The 16,921-nt window shown below is 43.6% G+C and overlaps 1 protein-coding gene across 4 annotated transcripts in view; it reads left to right on the top strand.

The window, feature by feature from the left end:
• Nucleotides 1-16,921, top strand: part of FERMT2 (FERM domain containing kindlin 2) — a 122,006-nt gene that overhangs the window by 85,324 nt on the left and 19,761 nt on the right. For all 4 annotated transcript variants that reach the window (XM_072986883.2, XM_072986884.2, XM_072986885.2 and 1 more), the window contains 6 exons: nucleotides 1,086-1,311; nucleotides 1,429-1,531; nucleotides 3,313-3,420; nucleotides 6,427-6,561; nucleotides 9,759-9,808; nucleotides 12,352-12,476. In XM_072986883.2, the coding sequence (XP_072842984.2) occupies nucleotides 1,086-1,311; nucleotides 1,429-1,531; nucleotides 3,313-3,420; nucleotides 6,427-6,561; nucleotides 9,759-9,808; nucleotides 12,352-12,476 (747 nt within the window). The remainder of the gene's footprint in view (nucleotides 1-1,085; nucleotides 1,312-1,428; nucleotides 1,532-3,312; nucleotides 3,421-6,426; nucleotides 6,562-9,758; nucleotides 9,809-12,351; nucleotides 12,477-16,921) is intronic.

The following is a 16,921-nucleotide window of genomic DNA, read 5'->3' as shown; positions in this document are numbered from 1 at the left end:
TTGCTAAAAGTTTGTTGATTCGTATTCATTGGGGGCATTTAGTCAAATGAATACGAATCAACAAATAAGTGATTTTTGATGAATTTTGCAATTTGTTTTTTAATTCTCTACTTTTGACAAATATTTCGTATTAGGTACAGTACTCCTCAAATTCAAATATAAAAGTCCAAGCACCTGTTACTTGCATTATGCATATCTAGTGAGACATATTAAATGGGATTGAGGGACTTTTCCTGGAAATCTGTAAGCTCCCGTAGCTATTTAGAGATAGCATTTATACTTTCTGTTGAAAACAAGAAACATACATTTCTTTCACTCATTGAAGAGCCCTGTTGAACTGAATAAAAGCCCTGTGTGGACTGACCTTTGGTTGCCAAAGTGGCAAGTCAGAGGCTTATAGGAAGCCCACAATCGGTACATGAGAGTAACAGAGCTGCCTGCCGGGGATCCCCAGCAACTGATGCTGAAAATCTTATGTCTGTGACCCTGGAGATATCAAATGTGACTGGCAGCCATTTATAACCTTCTTCTCTTGCAATTTGTTTCTTCCCTTTTAAAACTTTCCATATTAGCAGCTATCACTGCATTTAAGATAGCAAATTATACTTGTTCAACCATGTGCTGTGTGAAGCAGGATGACTCTGAGTTTTCAGTATTGAAAGAGAAGTAGGAAAGCTTTTCCCATGTCCCTTTTCCCCCATTTCATGCGTAGCATTATGCACTTCTGCCGTGTGCCTTCCTCTTACTTGCCTTTTTTCTAACCTTTTTTTCCCTGAGATACCTTTTCAAAAGCCTTATTAACTGTGAAAAGCACAGTTGACATGCTCCTTTCTACACGCTTGTCGACCCTTGTAGAAGTTTGAAACCACAGTGAGACAGGCCTTTGGAGAAGCCACTTTGAGTCTTCTGTAGCAAGCAAGACTTGTTTCCTCCTCATATTCTTGCACTCACTCCACCTTGCCACGTGAGAATCTGCTGTTACTTTGACAGTGTTTTTTTTTAAATACTGAATCATGGCTCTTCAGTTTGATAATCTTCCATTTGATGCTGACTTGATTCTAACTCAGTACTTCTCTCCAATTTAGGGAGCATTTATTCAAGCCCCGGGCTTTACAGCAAAACCATGACGCCGACGTATGATTCTCACGATGGGAGCCCTTTGTCACCAACATCAGCTTGGTTTGGTGATAGTGCTTTATCAGAAGGAAATCCAGGTATTCTTGCTGTCAGCCAGCCAATCACTTCCCCAGAAATCTTAGCCAAAATGTATAAACCACAGTCACTTCTGGATAAAGCCAAGATCAACCAAGGGTAGGTTTTGAAATTTTACTTTAACAACTTGATTTTGATATATATTTTTATTATTACTATTTTGCAATGACTAAGCCACCTTTCCCTCCACTTGTATTCCATCCCCCATTTTTATAGATGGCTGGACTCTTCAAGGTCACTCATGGAACAAGATGTGAAGGAGAATGAAGCCTTACTTCTCCGGTTCAAATACTATAGCTTCTTTGACTTGAATCCTAAGGTATTGTTGTGTCTGATAAAATATGCTCTGCAGGATTCTCTCTCTCTCTCTTTCTCTCTCTTTCTCTCTCTTTCTCTCTCTCTCTCTGTGTGTGGTGTGTGTGTGTGTGTGTGTGTGTGTGTGTGTGTGTGTGTGTGTGAGAGAGAGAGAGAGAGAGAGAGAGAGAGAGATGTGTGCTGTGTTAAGCTGAGCAGGAGTAGCCCACATACTTCAAGCCTGCCAATAGTATGTAGCCCTGATGTTCTCTGTGCTCTTTGCCTGTCTAGAAACTTGGTGTCTGCTTTTCAGTGAGGTAGGTGTGTTATTCTTTCAGCAATAACAAAACAAAGCCAAAAGTACTACACCACCTTTCAAAATGAAATGCCTCTTCAGACATGAAGTGTATCTGTGAAAGCTCAGACTGAAATCAGTTTTTTTACTTACTTGTTTAAAATATCTTTTACCCCACCTTTCTCCTTAAAAGGGACTCAAGGACATCATTAGAGAGTCTTAAAGTTGCTAACAGACTTGGGTTTTGTTTTCATTGTTGTTTAATGTCCTCTGCCTCTTATATGCCACTATCTGGGTTGAGTTCAACTTCTAGCAAGGGAACTCTCCTTCTGTGCTTGGCTAGTGAGTAATTTTGAGTGTATTCTGTAGGAGTGGGAGAGAAAAATGAGGTTTGGCCAGAAGGAGAAGGGGAAGAAGAAAACAGAAGGAAAAGTGTGCCATTTATATAATGTCCCATAGTACTTTAAGCACTGTATGGGCAGTTTACAATGTAATTTCGGGTTACACATCCCCCCCCAAGCAATTTACTGACCTCGGAAGGATCGAAGGCGGAGTGAACCTGGAGCCAGTCATCTGGAATTGAACCCAAGTCATGAGCAGAGTTTCGGTTGCAGTTCCGCACCGTGTAGCCACTGTGCCACGAGGCTCCTGTGGGCAAGCATCTCTTAGCCTTGAGAAAGAGACAGGACAAAATCTGCTGGGCTCATCCTTCACTCAGGCTTAAAACTGGAACAGTCATGGGCCAGCTTGGAGTAAGACAGAACAGTTGAGTTCCTTCCAGGGGTAGGATATATGGGAGCACATTCAGCAATTCAAATCAAATGTGTTGGCCATCTTTAGTCATCCAGTTATTGGTTCAAAAGTGTAAGTGCAGGGACAAAAACTACAGGGATTTATTCTCACTAGTTTGTGAGTTTCTTCCTGTGTCCCTGATTAACATGACTGTTGCGCGGGGGGGGGGGACTAGTGAGTGACAGTTCCCCACTGCGGTTTATATCAGTGCACTTAACACTGGTGTCAGTAACCTGCTATTCTGTCAGTTGTTGCTACTTCAGACCAATTAACAGGATTAGCACAGCAGCCATAACTTGAAGGGGTCACTTTGGGAAGTGACCCATTTGCAGGATTCTTTGCTGCATTGATATTGAGAGGCACCACTAGTTATTCAGGAAAAGTTGGCACGACAAAGCATTATTGTGTCTGGCGCTAGGAGACCTAAGATGGAGAAAGAAATTGTTTGGACAAGATTTCTTTGCCTTATACAGTGAACCTAATCACAAATCACTAAGGTTTGCAGATGCATAAACTTCAAGAGAGCAAGAGGCTTTATGTCAAGAGTACGAACTCTTTTGAAACATGAATGAGTTGTGGTCATTCAAGCTCACAGCTCATGTCTCCTTTAACCACTAGGTAGAAATGAAGGTTTTAAAAGGGCTTAAAGACCATTGCAGAAAGTCATAGGCTTTTCCTGAGCGGAATTCCATACCACGAGTTTGCTTATGTTCCAACAGTATGATGCAATCAGAATCAACCAGCTCTATGAACAGGCAAAGTGGGCTATTCTTTTGGAAGAAATAGAATGCACGGAGGAGGAGATGATGATGTTTGCAGCCTTGCAGGTGAGTGGAGTGGCTACAGATCCAAGTATCTTTGTAATTCTTGGGTTTTGCAGTCTTGATATATCCTGGATCCATAGAAAATGCTGAGTTCCTGAAAGAACTGATTAAGTTTCATGTTACCCCATAGTTCCTTCAACGGTTAGAACATTTTGTTCTAACAAATCTTGGCTTGTTTCCCATTTTGCAGAGTTTGCTTGAACCTTTTTAGGTAATTTAAAATAGATTGGCCTTCTTGCTATGTCTCACACAAAAGAATTTGGATTCTTGTTCACAAACAAATTTGTATCAATCTTTAATTTTTGTTGGCTTTTAAACAAAATACAAGTACATTAGGTTACTGAACCACCAGATTCTGGCACTCAGCTTCTCTTAACAGCTGTTGATAATCTTAGGTATCCCAGAAATATCATTCCTTTCCCGCCCCTTCCTCCACTCCAGAAATGAATGCATTATACCATAAGAGTGGTCCGGTGGACCAGATAGGCGGGGTACAATAAATAAATAAGTAAATAAGTAAATAAATAAATAGTGTACAAATGTGATACCTGTAATCACATTTAATGCCAATACAAAGCAGTTTATTTCAAATATTGAACTGAGATTTGCTGCCCTCTTTTCTGTCCGTCCCCTTCACGGATTGCTGCCTTGTCGTGGCAAAGGGACTTGAGTTATTCAGAGAAGCTGTGGGCTATGCCGTGCAGGGACACCCAAGATGGACGGGTCATAGTGGAGAGTTCTGACTAAATGCGATCCACTTGGAGCAGGAACTTGCAAGTCAAATCCAGTATCTTTGCCAAGAAAACTCCATGGACAGAAATAAAAGGCTAAAAGATATGACTCTGGAAGATGGGCTCCTCAGGTCGGAAGGCGTCCAACATGCTGCTGAGGAAGAGTGAAGGACAAGGACAAGTAACTGCTGAGCTAATGAAGTGATTGGGCCAAAGCCAAAAGGACGCTCAGCTGTGGATGCGCCTGGAAGTGAAAGGAAAGTACGATTCTGCAAAGAAAAATACTGCATAGGCACCTGGAATGTAACATCTATGAACCTTGGGAAGCTGGATGTGGTCAAACAGGAGATGGCAAGAATAAACATTGACATCCTGGGCATCAGTGAACTAAAATTGGACAAGAATGGACGGATTCAAATCAGAGACTCATAGTCAACAAAAGAGTGGGAAAAGCTGTACTGGGATACAATCTCAAAAATGGTAGAATGATTTAAATACAAATCCAAGGCAGACCTTTCAGTAACACAGTAATCCAGGTTTATGCACCAACCACCAATGATGAAGAGGCTGGAATTGACCAATTCTATGAAGACTTACAACACCTTTTAGAACTGACACCAAAGAAAGATGTTCTTATTATAAGGGAATGGAATGCTAAACTGCTTATATTTTGATGCTTTTGAATTGTGGTGTTGGAGGAGATTCTTGAGGAGAACAAACCTATCCATTCTGAAGGAAATCAACCCTGAGTGCTCACGGGAAGGACAAATCCTGAAGCTGAGGCTCCAATTTGGTCATCTCATGAGAGGACTCCCTGGAAAAGACCCTGATGTTGGGAAAATGTGAAGGCAAGAGGAGAAGGGGATGACAGAGGACGAGATGGCTGGACAGTGTCATCGAAGCTACCAACATGAATTTGACCCAACTCTGAGAGGCAGTGGAAGACAGGAGGGCCTGGCATGCTGTGGTCCATGGGGTCGTGAAGAGTCGGACACAACTTAATGACTAAACAACAAAATTTCTCTCCCCCATTATAAATGTCCTTTTTATATCAGCAGTTTAAGGCCTCACACTGAACTTGTTATTTTAATAAATTGTTTTATTGTTATCTCTGGCATCAGAAGATGACACTGGACAGTTAGGAGAAATATAGAATTAAAAAATGAGGAGGATGTTTACAAACGTACATCAGTTTCCCTCTTAATCAAACACTTTTTCATAATAGCAAAGTTACAGCAGAGCTTCTAAACAACCTGATGGAATACCAGTCACTCTTCCTTCTAGAGCAATATAAACATGTGTTTGATAAAGAGAGTTGCTGTGGGGTTTTTCCTCTGTACTTTATGAGACGTTATTTTATGTTTAGAAAGTTTCTTGATTGGTCAATCCAAACACACTATAGAGTTAGGACTGTCAATCAGGAAAATGAAAAACAAAGGAACCTCGGCTAGTGTGAAAATTTCCTTCTGGATAGTATTTGTAATTTTCCTGATGGTGCAAAGTCATCTGTAGTCTGGAAAGCCATACAATCGGCCATGACACAATGGCACTTTCCCCATGGATATAAAGGGGACTGGAAGGAGAGATCAGCTTCCTCATTTTGTTCTTTGTACTTGCTGGAAAGCTAGAAGGAGTGAGGAGTTGATTCATGCTTTGGCATCATGTCTCCTGAATCAGGAGTATACGATTCTGCTTCAAAATATGACGTTTTAAGTTAGGATTTCTTTTTAAAGAGCATGCACATGCGCATCACATTTGTCATTTTCTGAGAGCAGTGACCAGCTGTGTTAACTGAGAAAGAAGGAACTTGTTCCTGTTCAGAGAGTATTGACCATGGCCATCATCCTTGGCCATGGATCAGGCCAGCTAAAACTGGAAAACTGCCAAGCAGAAAGAAGAACAAAGAAAGCAAGCACAATCCTAGTGTGAAGAAGAACAACAGCAAGAAGAAGATGGTGATAATAAGGATGATGGTGATGATGACAGCAGCAACAACATAGCTGCAGCTTCTCTAGCATTCAGCTTCCTCTGTGTTTAACACAGTAAAGCATAGCATTTATTATACAGTAGCCTTACCAGGAAGATCCGTCTCGTCCACCTTCCCCTTATGTTGCATGCAAGGAAGAGGGGACGTTTTTGAACAGTTTGTTGTGGCCCTCTAACCTAAGTGCACACTTTCTTGTCTAGAGAGTGTGTAGAGTAGCTCACAACCGTGTTTATTTGGCTCTTCCGTTCATCACTTTAATGACCCTACTGGTTTTCAACTTCTTTATTTCAGTACCATATCAATAAGCTGTCAATCATGTCGTCAGAAAATCACTTGAACAACAGCGATAAGGAAGTGGATGAAGTGGATGCTGCCCTTTCTGACCTGGAGATCACTCTGGAAGGTGGAAAGACATCCACAATTCTGGTAAGAGCTACACGTTTCTCTGTGCAGCTGTAGATTCCATCCATGAGAAGGATTTGCTCTGCTCTCCTATACAGTGTTTCACATTATGATTTATCTCGGGGTGAAAGACAGGAATCCTTGATGTTTTGTTGCCTGTCTTTCAATTTTGGTTCAGTATCTTATTTCTCTTTTTAGAATGTATAAGTACATAGAGGAGGTATCTCAAGCCATTGATGGATCTACAGGTACCTTAATTGAACATACACATATAGCCCAGTGACACAGAGTTTTTGCCATTGCCCCTTAGGTTCTTAAAGTCTCTCTGTTGCACTCTTTAGTATGCCAACACAAGGCTTCTAAACTTTTTTCCATTTCTTCTTGACAAACTAAAACCCTAGCCGACCATTTTGTGCAGAACTCACTCTTATTCTAGGCAGAGGGCCAGACAGATGTGTGGAGAGAGAGCTCTTACAGAAGCCTTGACAAGGAAGAAGAAGACAGGGCTCTAGTGAAAGCTTGCCATTGATTTATTGCTTTGATGCACTGTCTGTCCAAACAAGTGATATAGGGAGATAGAGAGCCACCGTACTAGATGACGGGAGGAGAAGAGGGGAGTAGTTTGACATAACCTTGCTTCTTTTGTGCAGTCAAGCTATACAGACACACTAGATGATGTGGCAAATCTCATGAGAAGCAGCTCTCGGCATCTTTCTGTCTAAAACAGCTTTGAAATAATAGATACTTTAAGCTAACTCTTTAAATTAATCACCTCCCTGTTGTACATTGGGAATTAGTTCTTCACAGATGGATAAAATTTAAATACAGGCATTTAATGTGAGGCCCCTCACCACTCTGGTCCATGCGCTTGTAGTCCCAAGATTAGACTACTGTAACGCACTCTATGTGGGGCTACCTTTGAGAAAGATGCGGAGGCTTCAAATGGGGCAGAACGCGGTGGCCAGACTTGTTACTGGGGTGAGAAAACACCAACATATCTCCCCTACTCTGGCTACCCTGCATTGGCTGCCCATTTGTTTCCGCCTTGATTTCAAATGATGACATATAAATGATGACATATAAAGCCCTAAATGGTTTAGGACCTCAATATCTGGTGGAACGCCTCCTCACACCTAGATCTACTCGTATCATCCGATCTAGCCAGGAGGGGTGACTGAGGGGCCTAACGCCGAGGGAGGTCTGAAGAGAAAGAAATCAGGCCTTCTCTGCAGTGGCCCTCATCTCTGGAACATTCCCTCCCCCCCGGAAATTTGTCTGGCTCCCTCGCTGGGTGTTTTTAAGAGCCACCTCAAGACCTGGCTCTTTAGGCAGGCCTCTACAAGTCCAAGGGGACGTGGTGGCGCTGCGGGCTAAACCGCAGAAGCCTGTGCTGCAGGGTCAGAAGACCCAAGCAGTCGTAAGATCGAATCCACGCGACGGAGTAAGCGCCCGTCGCTTGTCCCAGCTCCCGCCAACCTAGCAGTTCGAAAGCATGCAAATGCAAGTAGATCAATAGGGACCACCTTGGTGGGAAGGTAACAGCGTTCCGTGTCTAAGTCACACTGGCCATGTGACCACGGAAACTGTCTTCGGACAAACGCTGGCTCTATGGCTTGGAAACTGGGATGAGCACCGCCCCCTAGAGTCGAACACGACTGGACAAAAATTGTCAATGGGAACCTTTACCTTTACCTTTACCTACAAGTCCATGCATATTTGGACAGATGGGGAAAGGAAAATACCTGATGGCTAAGCAAAGCAAACCTCTTCACCTTTGTCTGTCTGCAGCATCAGGGGCCTTGCAGCTTGTATCTCTGCCGTTCTGCCAGATCAGGGAATGTCCTCATGAACCGTGGCAGGACCCTGTTGACCCGGAGGAGTCCTGATTTCTCATCAGCCTAAAGAGAATGGACTGCATTTTCTGCCAAATAGCTGAGGACTGGGGTTGGACTTTGCACAGCTCCCGAGGCACATCTCAGTTTCTCCTTCACCCAGCAAAACACTGTTTTTGCTTTTGCTTTGCTTTTTAAAAGGGAGGGATAGAGAACTTGTACCCCTCAAGTTGTATTCAGACACCAACAGCTGTCCTTCCTCAGCATTGGCTAGGGCAGTGAGAGTTGCCCTCCAGCAACATCTGGAGGGCTGCAGGTTTTAAGATCCCTTTTTTCATGTAGACATAAATGTGACAATTGACATCCTAAGGCAGAGGTGGGCTGACCTCACAGCCTCGAGCAGAGCCTTAATATGTTTACTTTTTTCTCAAACCTGCCTGTGATTTATTAATCAACCTTTAAATTTACAGAATACTTGTTGTAGACTTCTTGGGCCAACACCGGTTTACCTGGTCCAGCATTCTTTGCAAGAAACCCAGTCAGCATCAAGTGGGCCCTTAGATATGCACCAGTGGGTTGCATTCTTCTGGACAGAAGGTCTACTATGCATCTCTGCTTTAAGGCTGTGGAGCTTCTGGCAGAGTTGCCATAAGCTACAGAAATGAGGTTCTAATGAGGTTCTGGCACACTAACCCAGGAGCAGGAAGTCCAATCAGGCGTGGGCTCTTGTTTGCGTCTCCACTGCTGAGCTGGTACTTGCTCCGAATAGCATTGCAGTTTTAGGCTGGGCTCCAGAGACCTCTTTCAATGGGAAGAAAATGAACAGCAGGCAACCTTCCCTGACTGAAAGACTGCTTTCCAAAATCAATTTTACGGTGTAGTGTGTGGTTGCACTGGAGCATCGAATGTGCCTTGTAAATGGAGTGCATGCCCACAGCATCTTTTAGGAAGGGTGTCACATGCAGGGATTCCATCTTAGGTGAGCAAGTGGATGGAGCGAGAAAGTGAGAAGCCCCCATACTGGATGACAAAAACCAATTAGTCTCTCTTGTACTGCACCACCCAATAGAACCTGGCCTCTTTGATGTTGGGGGGAGGGAACTGAAACAAATCAGCTACTCACTTTTCTACAGATGTCATACCACAGACCATTTTCTAGCAAAACACCCCTTATCAGAGAGTTAATCAGCTTATTGCTGCAGTTTTAAAAATCAGTCAGTCAATCAATCAATGAGGTCTTTCCCTTCTCCTCAAGCAGTGACATTGCCATTTTGGAGCAACTGGGCAACCCTTTTTGTAAGATGAATCATTGTCCCTGATGCATTTCCAAAGCCCCTCCCTATCTTGGTTTTGGCTGCTGAAAATTAACTTCTGATGTCTTGCTCATAGGGTGACATCACTTCGATCCCGGAGCTGGCTGACTATATTAAAGTGTTCAAGTAAGTACTGCCTGGAAATCCCAAGAAGGTAGCAAAGATCAGTGAACTTTAGTGATTGAAACAAAAACAAACACAGGATCTGGCATCTTAAGTGTCTAAGAGACTCGTTCAGCTATTCTTTGAAGTGACTTCTAGTCCATGTACTTAGGAAGCTATTTTTTCTTAGTGTTCCTTAAACATTTTGGTCATCCAGCCCTAACGTTCATTTTCCATATCAATGCCTAGCTCTAGAACATGTGGATCAAGTACGAATACCTCGGAGCATGTGCAAAGTGCATCTTCCTTGCTAGAAGTTACACAGTTGATCTCTGTGCACTGGTCTAGTTCAGATAGTTAAAAAGTTCACATTGAGCAGTCAAACTGCTTAAATACATGGAAGTGTCACCTCTGATAGTCCATTTGATTTTGCAGCTCGTCACTTGATGACTTGGTTGGTCAAAAGTAGAGTGTTCCCTAATAATGATAATTGCTTGTAGATCTGGAGATACAATTTATATAACTTCTTATTTCAGATATTAAAATTGGTTTGGGTCTTTTCTACAACGCAAATCAGTAGGTGATGGTGAAATGTTTCCATATTTGTGGCCGCCTGGCAGTCTCCACGGCGGTCCTAAAATTAGGGACTGCATAGCATAGCTTGAAATATTACTCAAGTACTTTTCTTGGAATTCAGGAGCACATTGATGGGTAATAAACACGATTCCCCATTTGTTTGCTTTGCTTAAGCTGCCAGAAAAGATCAGCTTTAGACCAGATATGCTATTCTTTTGCCTGATTTATTCTTGTTTTTAAATTCTGTATGACACTTTATATTTGGGGGTGAGGGAGAAGGGTGTTATCTTGGATCACGGCATGTGGAAACTGGAAGCGGTTGCGTCTGGACTTTGACTAATGTTTTGGCAGCCTCAGCTGTCTGTTGCAAGCTAGAATGATGGGAATTCTTGAATTGGTAGCGACTGGTGTGCTAAGTAGAGGAAGGATAAGTAAAGGAAACCAAGAGCAGTTGTTGCATGACCAGCAGAGAAAACAGGAACCGGTTTTCTGACCTGGACTTGCTTGCTAGAAAGCCCCAGAATAGACTAGTCATCCTTGACATATGCAACAGAAAACTGTACGCTACCCTCCTGCTGTGATGTTTTTTAATAGTATAGGAGGAGAGACCTTTCAGTTTCTGATTATTTTCTTCCTTAAGCAATTCAAGATTTGTCTGAGCTGAAGTTTCAAAGGACAAGCCAGTGGTATAGTAGTAGTATGTTGGATTGGGGTGAGAAGAGGGACGAGCTTGAATTACAATGTGGCATGACGTTTCCAGGTGATGGAACAAACTGTTCAGTCAGTGTTTAAGGGCTGGTGTGAAGGTACAGTGGGAAAGCCTGTGTGTACACTCTCCTAGGCAGCCTTGTTTGGTACTAAAACAGAAAGAAATGTGGAGAGGAGGACTGGAAGCAAATTCCTCCATGAGACGTCTGTTGGGTCGAAAGCAAATACGCACACTCTCCTTATAAACAGCAGTTGGCAAACTTCCTGCCTCCAAGGAAACCTCTCCATATTGATTTCTCTGTCTAGGATTGCCTGCCCAGTTGCAGCAGAGTATGGGGACTCAACACAACTAGTGTGTCACCCAGAGGTATGGGTCACCCATGGAGTGGAGGTGGGAGGGCTCGCCATTCCCCGTTCCTACCAACTGCTAGATATTTCTGCCTAGAATATTGTGGCTGCACTTTGCTGCGGCTGTGTGTTCCGCAGATGATCTGTTCTTGCAGGCAGCTTCTCTTTTCACCTAGCCTTATCCGCTCATTCTCTTCAAGGAACCCCTCTCTTCCCACGCCACAGAGCCTCTAGTGTGGCCCGGGTTTTTCACACTGTCGCTATATCTCTTATAATGAGAGGAGTGTAGGTTTGGTTTTATTGATCTCCTGTCTTTCTCCTGAAACAGGAACTTGGGGCAGCTCACACAAGAAGGTTAACTACAGGTATAGGCAGATAACTGAAAACTTCTTGTGCTATATTGTAGTATTAAAGCACAATTGAATTCTGAGCACTTTATAAAATATTAAAGAAGTTCAACATGTCTGATATCCATTTCAAAAAGTAAAAAAGGCTGGATAGGAGAGAAACACATCATGATTGACCCTTGACAGGAGGGTCTCAGTTGACCTTGACCTTGACTTACCTATGTGTAGTTAGGAAGGACTGACACAGTTCCTCCACTAAAACAGCTCCAGCACAGGTCCCAGGGAAATATATGAGCATCGGGACTGTACATTCCTCAGCTCAGCTTAAAGTCTTGTACTGTATAATCATCAGATCCACAGGTGGAAATGTTGGAGCCTCATTCATATGGTAGCTTCCTAGACTGTTCCCAATTTGAGCTTGAGCTGAATATGGTGTATGTGGAATACAAATATAGTCCTTTATTCATAGATTTCATGTCTGTTAAAGAGAGGTTTGTAGGTTGGGAGGAAAGGAGGAGAGAGTCTGGAGCAAATACACCTCAGCTCGGCTGAGTCAGACCGTCTAGTAATCCTCCACCTGCTTAACAGGCCAAAGAAGCTGACACTGAAGGGCTACAAGCAGTATTGGTGCACCTTCAAAGATACGTCCATCTCCTGTTACAAGAGTAAAGAAGAATCGAGTGGGACTCCAGCTCACCAGATGAACTTAAGAGGTAAGCCTCTTCCCGTCTCGCCACCTCTGGTACATTCCCAATAAATTTGTTCTTCTGCCCGGAGCCTCGTGGCGCAGTGGTTAAATCGCTGTGCTGCAGCTAAAACTGTGCTGACGACCTGGGGTTCAAATCCCAGGTAGCCGGCTCAAGGTTGACTCAGCCTTCTATCCTTCCGAGGTTGGTAAAATGAGTACCCAGCTCGCTGGGGGGGGGGCAATGTGTAGCCTGCATAATTAAATTGTAAACCGCCCAGAGAGTGCTTGAAGTGCTATGGGGCGGTATATAAGCAGCACGCTTTGCTTTTGCTTTGCTTTGCTTTTGCTTTTGTTTTTGCTTGCGGCTGGCATTGAAATGGCAGAACCTCAACCCACGTTGAATCTGTAACGAGTAGCTTAAAGCCTTCACCACGAGTTCCTCTGCTTCACAATATATGCTAGGAAGAAGTGGAATAAACGGCACAGTATCCAGTTTTTTGAAGAAGTACAGTGGTGCCTCGCATAGCGATCGCTCCGGGAAGCGATCATCGCAAAGCCCCCATTTTCGGCCAGCTGATTGGCAGTTCCAAAATGACCGCCCGCTATTTTGCCTCGCTTTAGAGGCACCAAAAATGGCCGCCATAATGGAGGATTTTCGCATACGGTTAGTTTTTAAGCCCATAGGAACGCATTACATGCGTTTTAATGCATTTCTATGGGCTTTTTAAAATCGCTTAGTGATGAAATCTCTTAGCAGCGATTTTTGCTGCACCAATTAACATTGCTAAGCGAGGTACCACTGTACTCGAGAAAGCTGTGTCCTTGAGAAACTCAGGGCATGACCCCACCATGGAGGTTTTACCCCAGGGTGATGCAAACCTCTCTCTAGTTGCACCCTGGCATTTACGTTGTGGCAGCAGTTCACGCGAAAATGTTCAATGGTACGGGGAGGATGCATTTCAAGTGTCTACACACCGTACATTCCCTCTCCTGCTTCACCTTTCTCTGCCATTGTCACCACCCTCTTACTCACCCCTTTCGAATCCCTTCTGTTTTTAATGTTTAACTAGTGAAACAGCATTGAAGTGATGATCATGTGAGTTAGTACTGTATCAGATGATCCCTATAGCTATAGCCATAAACTAAGAGGAAAAATATTTTTTTAAAATACAGTTTACAAACTTTGAGTGCCCCTGCCCTTGTTAGCTTCTTCATGGATTGCTGCCTTGTCGTGGCGAAGGGGCTTGAGTAACTCAGAGAAACTATGGGCTATGCCGTGCAGGGACACCCAAGACGGACAGGACATAGTGGAGAGTTCCGACTAAACGCAATCCACCTGGAGTAGGAAATGGCAAGCCACTCCAGTATCTTTGCCAAGAACGCCCCATGATCAGAAACAAAAGGCTAAAAGATATGACGCTGGAAGATGGGCCCCTCAGGTCGGAAGGCGTCCAACATGCTACTGAGGAAGAGCGGAGGACAAGTACAAGTAGCTCCAGAACTAATGAAGTGGTTGGGCCAAAGCCGAAAGGACGCTCAGCTGTGGACGTGCCTGGAAGTGAACGGAAAATCCAATGCTGCAAAGAAAAATACTGCATAGGAACCTGGAATGTAAGATCTATGAACATTGGGAAGCTGGAGGTGGTCAAACAGGAGATGGCAAGAATAAACATCGACATCCTGGGCATCAGTGAACTAAAATGGACAGGAATGGGCGAATTCAGCTCAGATGATTATCATATCTACTATTGTGGACAAGAATCCCGTAGAAGGAATGGAGTAGCCCTCATAGTCAACAAAAGAGTGGGAAGAGCTGTAATGGGATACAATCTCAAAAATGATAGAATGATGTCAATACGAATCCAAGGCAGACCATTCAACATCACAATAATCCAAGTTTATGCACCAACCAGCATTGCTGAGGAGACTGAAATTGAACAATTCTATGAAGATTTACAACACCTTCTAGAACTGACACCAAAGAAAGATGTTCTTCTCATTCTAGGGGACTGGAATGCTAAAGTAGGGAGCCAAGAGATAAAAGGAACAACAGGGAAGTTTGGCCTTGGAGTTCAGAACGAAGCAGGACAAAGGCTAATAGAGTTTTGTCAAGAGAATAAGCTGGTCATCACAAACACTCTTTTCCAACAACACAAGAGGCGACTCTATACATGGAAATCACCAGATGGGCAATATCGAAATCAGATTGATTATATTCTCTGCAGCCAAAGATGGAGAAGCTCTATACAGTCAGCAAAAACAAGACCTGGAGCTGACTGTGGTTCTGATCATCAGCTTCTCATAGCAAAATTCAAGCTTAGACTGAAGAGATTAGGAAAAACCACTGGGCCACTCAGGTATAATCTAAACCAAATCCCTTATGAATACACAGTGGAAGTAAAGAACAGATTTAAGGAACTAGATTTGGTGGACAGAGTGCCTGAAGAACTTTGGATAGAGGGTCGTAACATTGTCCAGGAGGCAGCAACGAAAACCATCCCAAAGAAAAGGAAATGCAAGAAAGCAAAGTGGCTGTCCAACGAGGCCTTAGAAATAGCAGAGAGGAGAAGGGAAGCAAAATGCAAGGGAGATAGGGAAAGTTACAGAAACTTGAATTCAGACTTCCAAAGAATAGCAAGGAGAGACAAGAGGGCCTTCTTAAATGAACAATGCAAAGAAATAGAGGAAGATAACAGAAAAGGAAAGACCAGAGATCTGTTCAGGAACATTGGAGATATTAGAGGAACATTTTGCGCAAAGATGAACATGATAAAAGACAAAAATGGGAGGGACCTAACAGAAGCAGAAGACGTCAAGAAGAGGTGGCAAGAATACACGGAGGAATTATATCAGAAAGATGTGGATATCCCGGACAACCCAGACAATGTAGTCGCTGACCTTGAGCCAGACATCCTGGAGAGTGAAGTCAAGTGGGCCTTAGAAAGCCTGGCTAACAACAAGGCCAGTGGAGGTGATGGCATTCCAATTGAACTATTTAAAATCTTGAAAGATGATGCTGTTAAGGTGCTACATTCAATATGCCAGCAAGTTTGGAAAACTCAACAGTGGCCAGAGGATTGGAAAAGATCAGTCTACATCCCAATCCCAAAGAAAGGCAGTGCCAAAGAATGCTCCAACTACCGTACAATTGCACTCATTTCGCACGCTAGCAAGGTTATGCTCAAAATCCTACAAGGTAGGCTTCAGCAGTATGTGGACCGAGAACTCCCAGAAGTACAAGCTGGATTCCGAAGAGGCAGAGGAACTCGAGACCAAATTGCTAACTTGCGCTGGATTATGGAGAAAGCCAGAGAGTTCCAGAAAAATATCTACTTCTGCTTCATTGACTATGCGAAAGCCTTTGACTGTGTGGACCACAGCAAACTATGGCAAGTTCTTAAAGAAATGGGAGTGCCTGACCACTTTATCTGTCTCCTGAGAAACCTATATGTGGGACAGGAAGCAACAGTTAGAACTGGTCATGGAACAACTGAGTGGTTCAAAATTGGGAAAGGAGTACGGCAAGGCTGTATATTGTCCCCCAGCTTATTTAACTTATATGCAGAATACATCATGCGGAAGGCTGGACTGGAAGAAACCCAAGCCGGAATTAAGATTGCCGGAAGAAATATCAACAACCTCCGATATGCAGATGATACCACTCTGATGGCAGAAAGTGAGGAGGAATTAAAGAACCTTGTAATGAGAGTGAAAGAGGAGAGTGCAAAAAACGGTCTGAAACTCAACATCAAAAAAACTAAGTTCATGGCCACTGGTCCCATCACCTCCTGGGAAATAGAAGGGGAAGATATGGAGGCAGTGTCAAATTTTATCTTCCTGGGCTCCATGATCACTGCAGATGGAGACAGCAGCCCTGAAATTAAAAGGCGCCTTCTTCTTGGGAGGAAAGCGATGACAAATCTGGACAGCATCTTGAAAAGCAGAGACATTACCTTGCCAACAAAAGTCCGAATAGTCAAAGCTATGGTTTTTCCTGTCGTGATGTATGGAAGTGAGAGCTGGACCATAAAGAAAGCAGACCGCCGAAGAATTGATGCCTTTGAATTGTGGTGCTGGAGGAGGCTCTTGAGAATCCCCTGGACTGCAAGGAGAACAAACCTATCAGTTCTAAAGGAAATCAACCCTGAGTGCTCACTGGAAGGACAGATCCTGAAGCTGAGGCTCCAGTACTTTGGCCATCTAATGAGAAGAAAAGACTCCCTGGAAAAGACCCTGATGTTGGGAAAGTGTGATGGCAAGAGGAGAAGGGGACGACCGAGGATGAGATGGCTGGACAGTGTCTGCGAAGCAACCAACATGAACCTGACACAACTCCGGGAGGCAGTGGAAGACAGGAGGGCCTGGCGTGCTCTGGTCCATGGGGTCACGAAGAGTCGGTCACGACTAAACGACTAAACACACGCCCTTGTTAGAGATGTCTTGTTTAACTTCTTTTTTAGGAGAGTTGGG

The sequence above is a fragment of the Pogona vitticeps genome, chromosome 1, assembly GCF_051106095.1.
Source record: "Pogona vitticeps strain Pit_001003342236 chromosome 1, PviZW2.1, whole genome shotgun sequence".
Taxonomy (NCBI): domain Eukaryota; kingdom Metazoa; phylum Chordata; class Lepidosauria; order Squamata; family Agamidae; genus Pogona; species Pogona vitticeps.
Note: the sequence above shows the minus strand (reverse complement) of the source record. Positions and strands in the feature narration are given on the sequence as shown.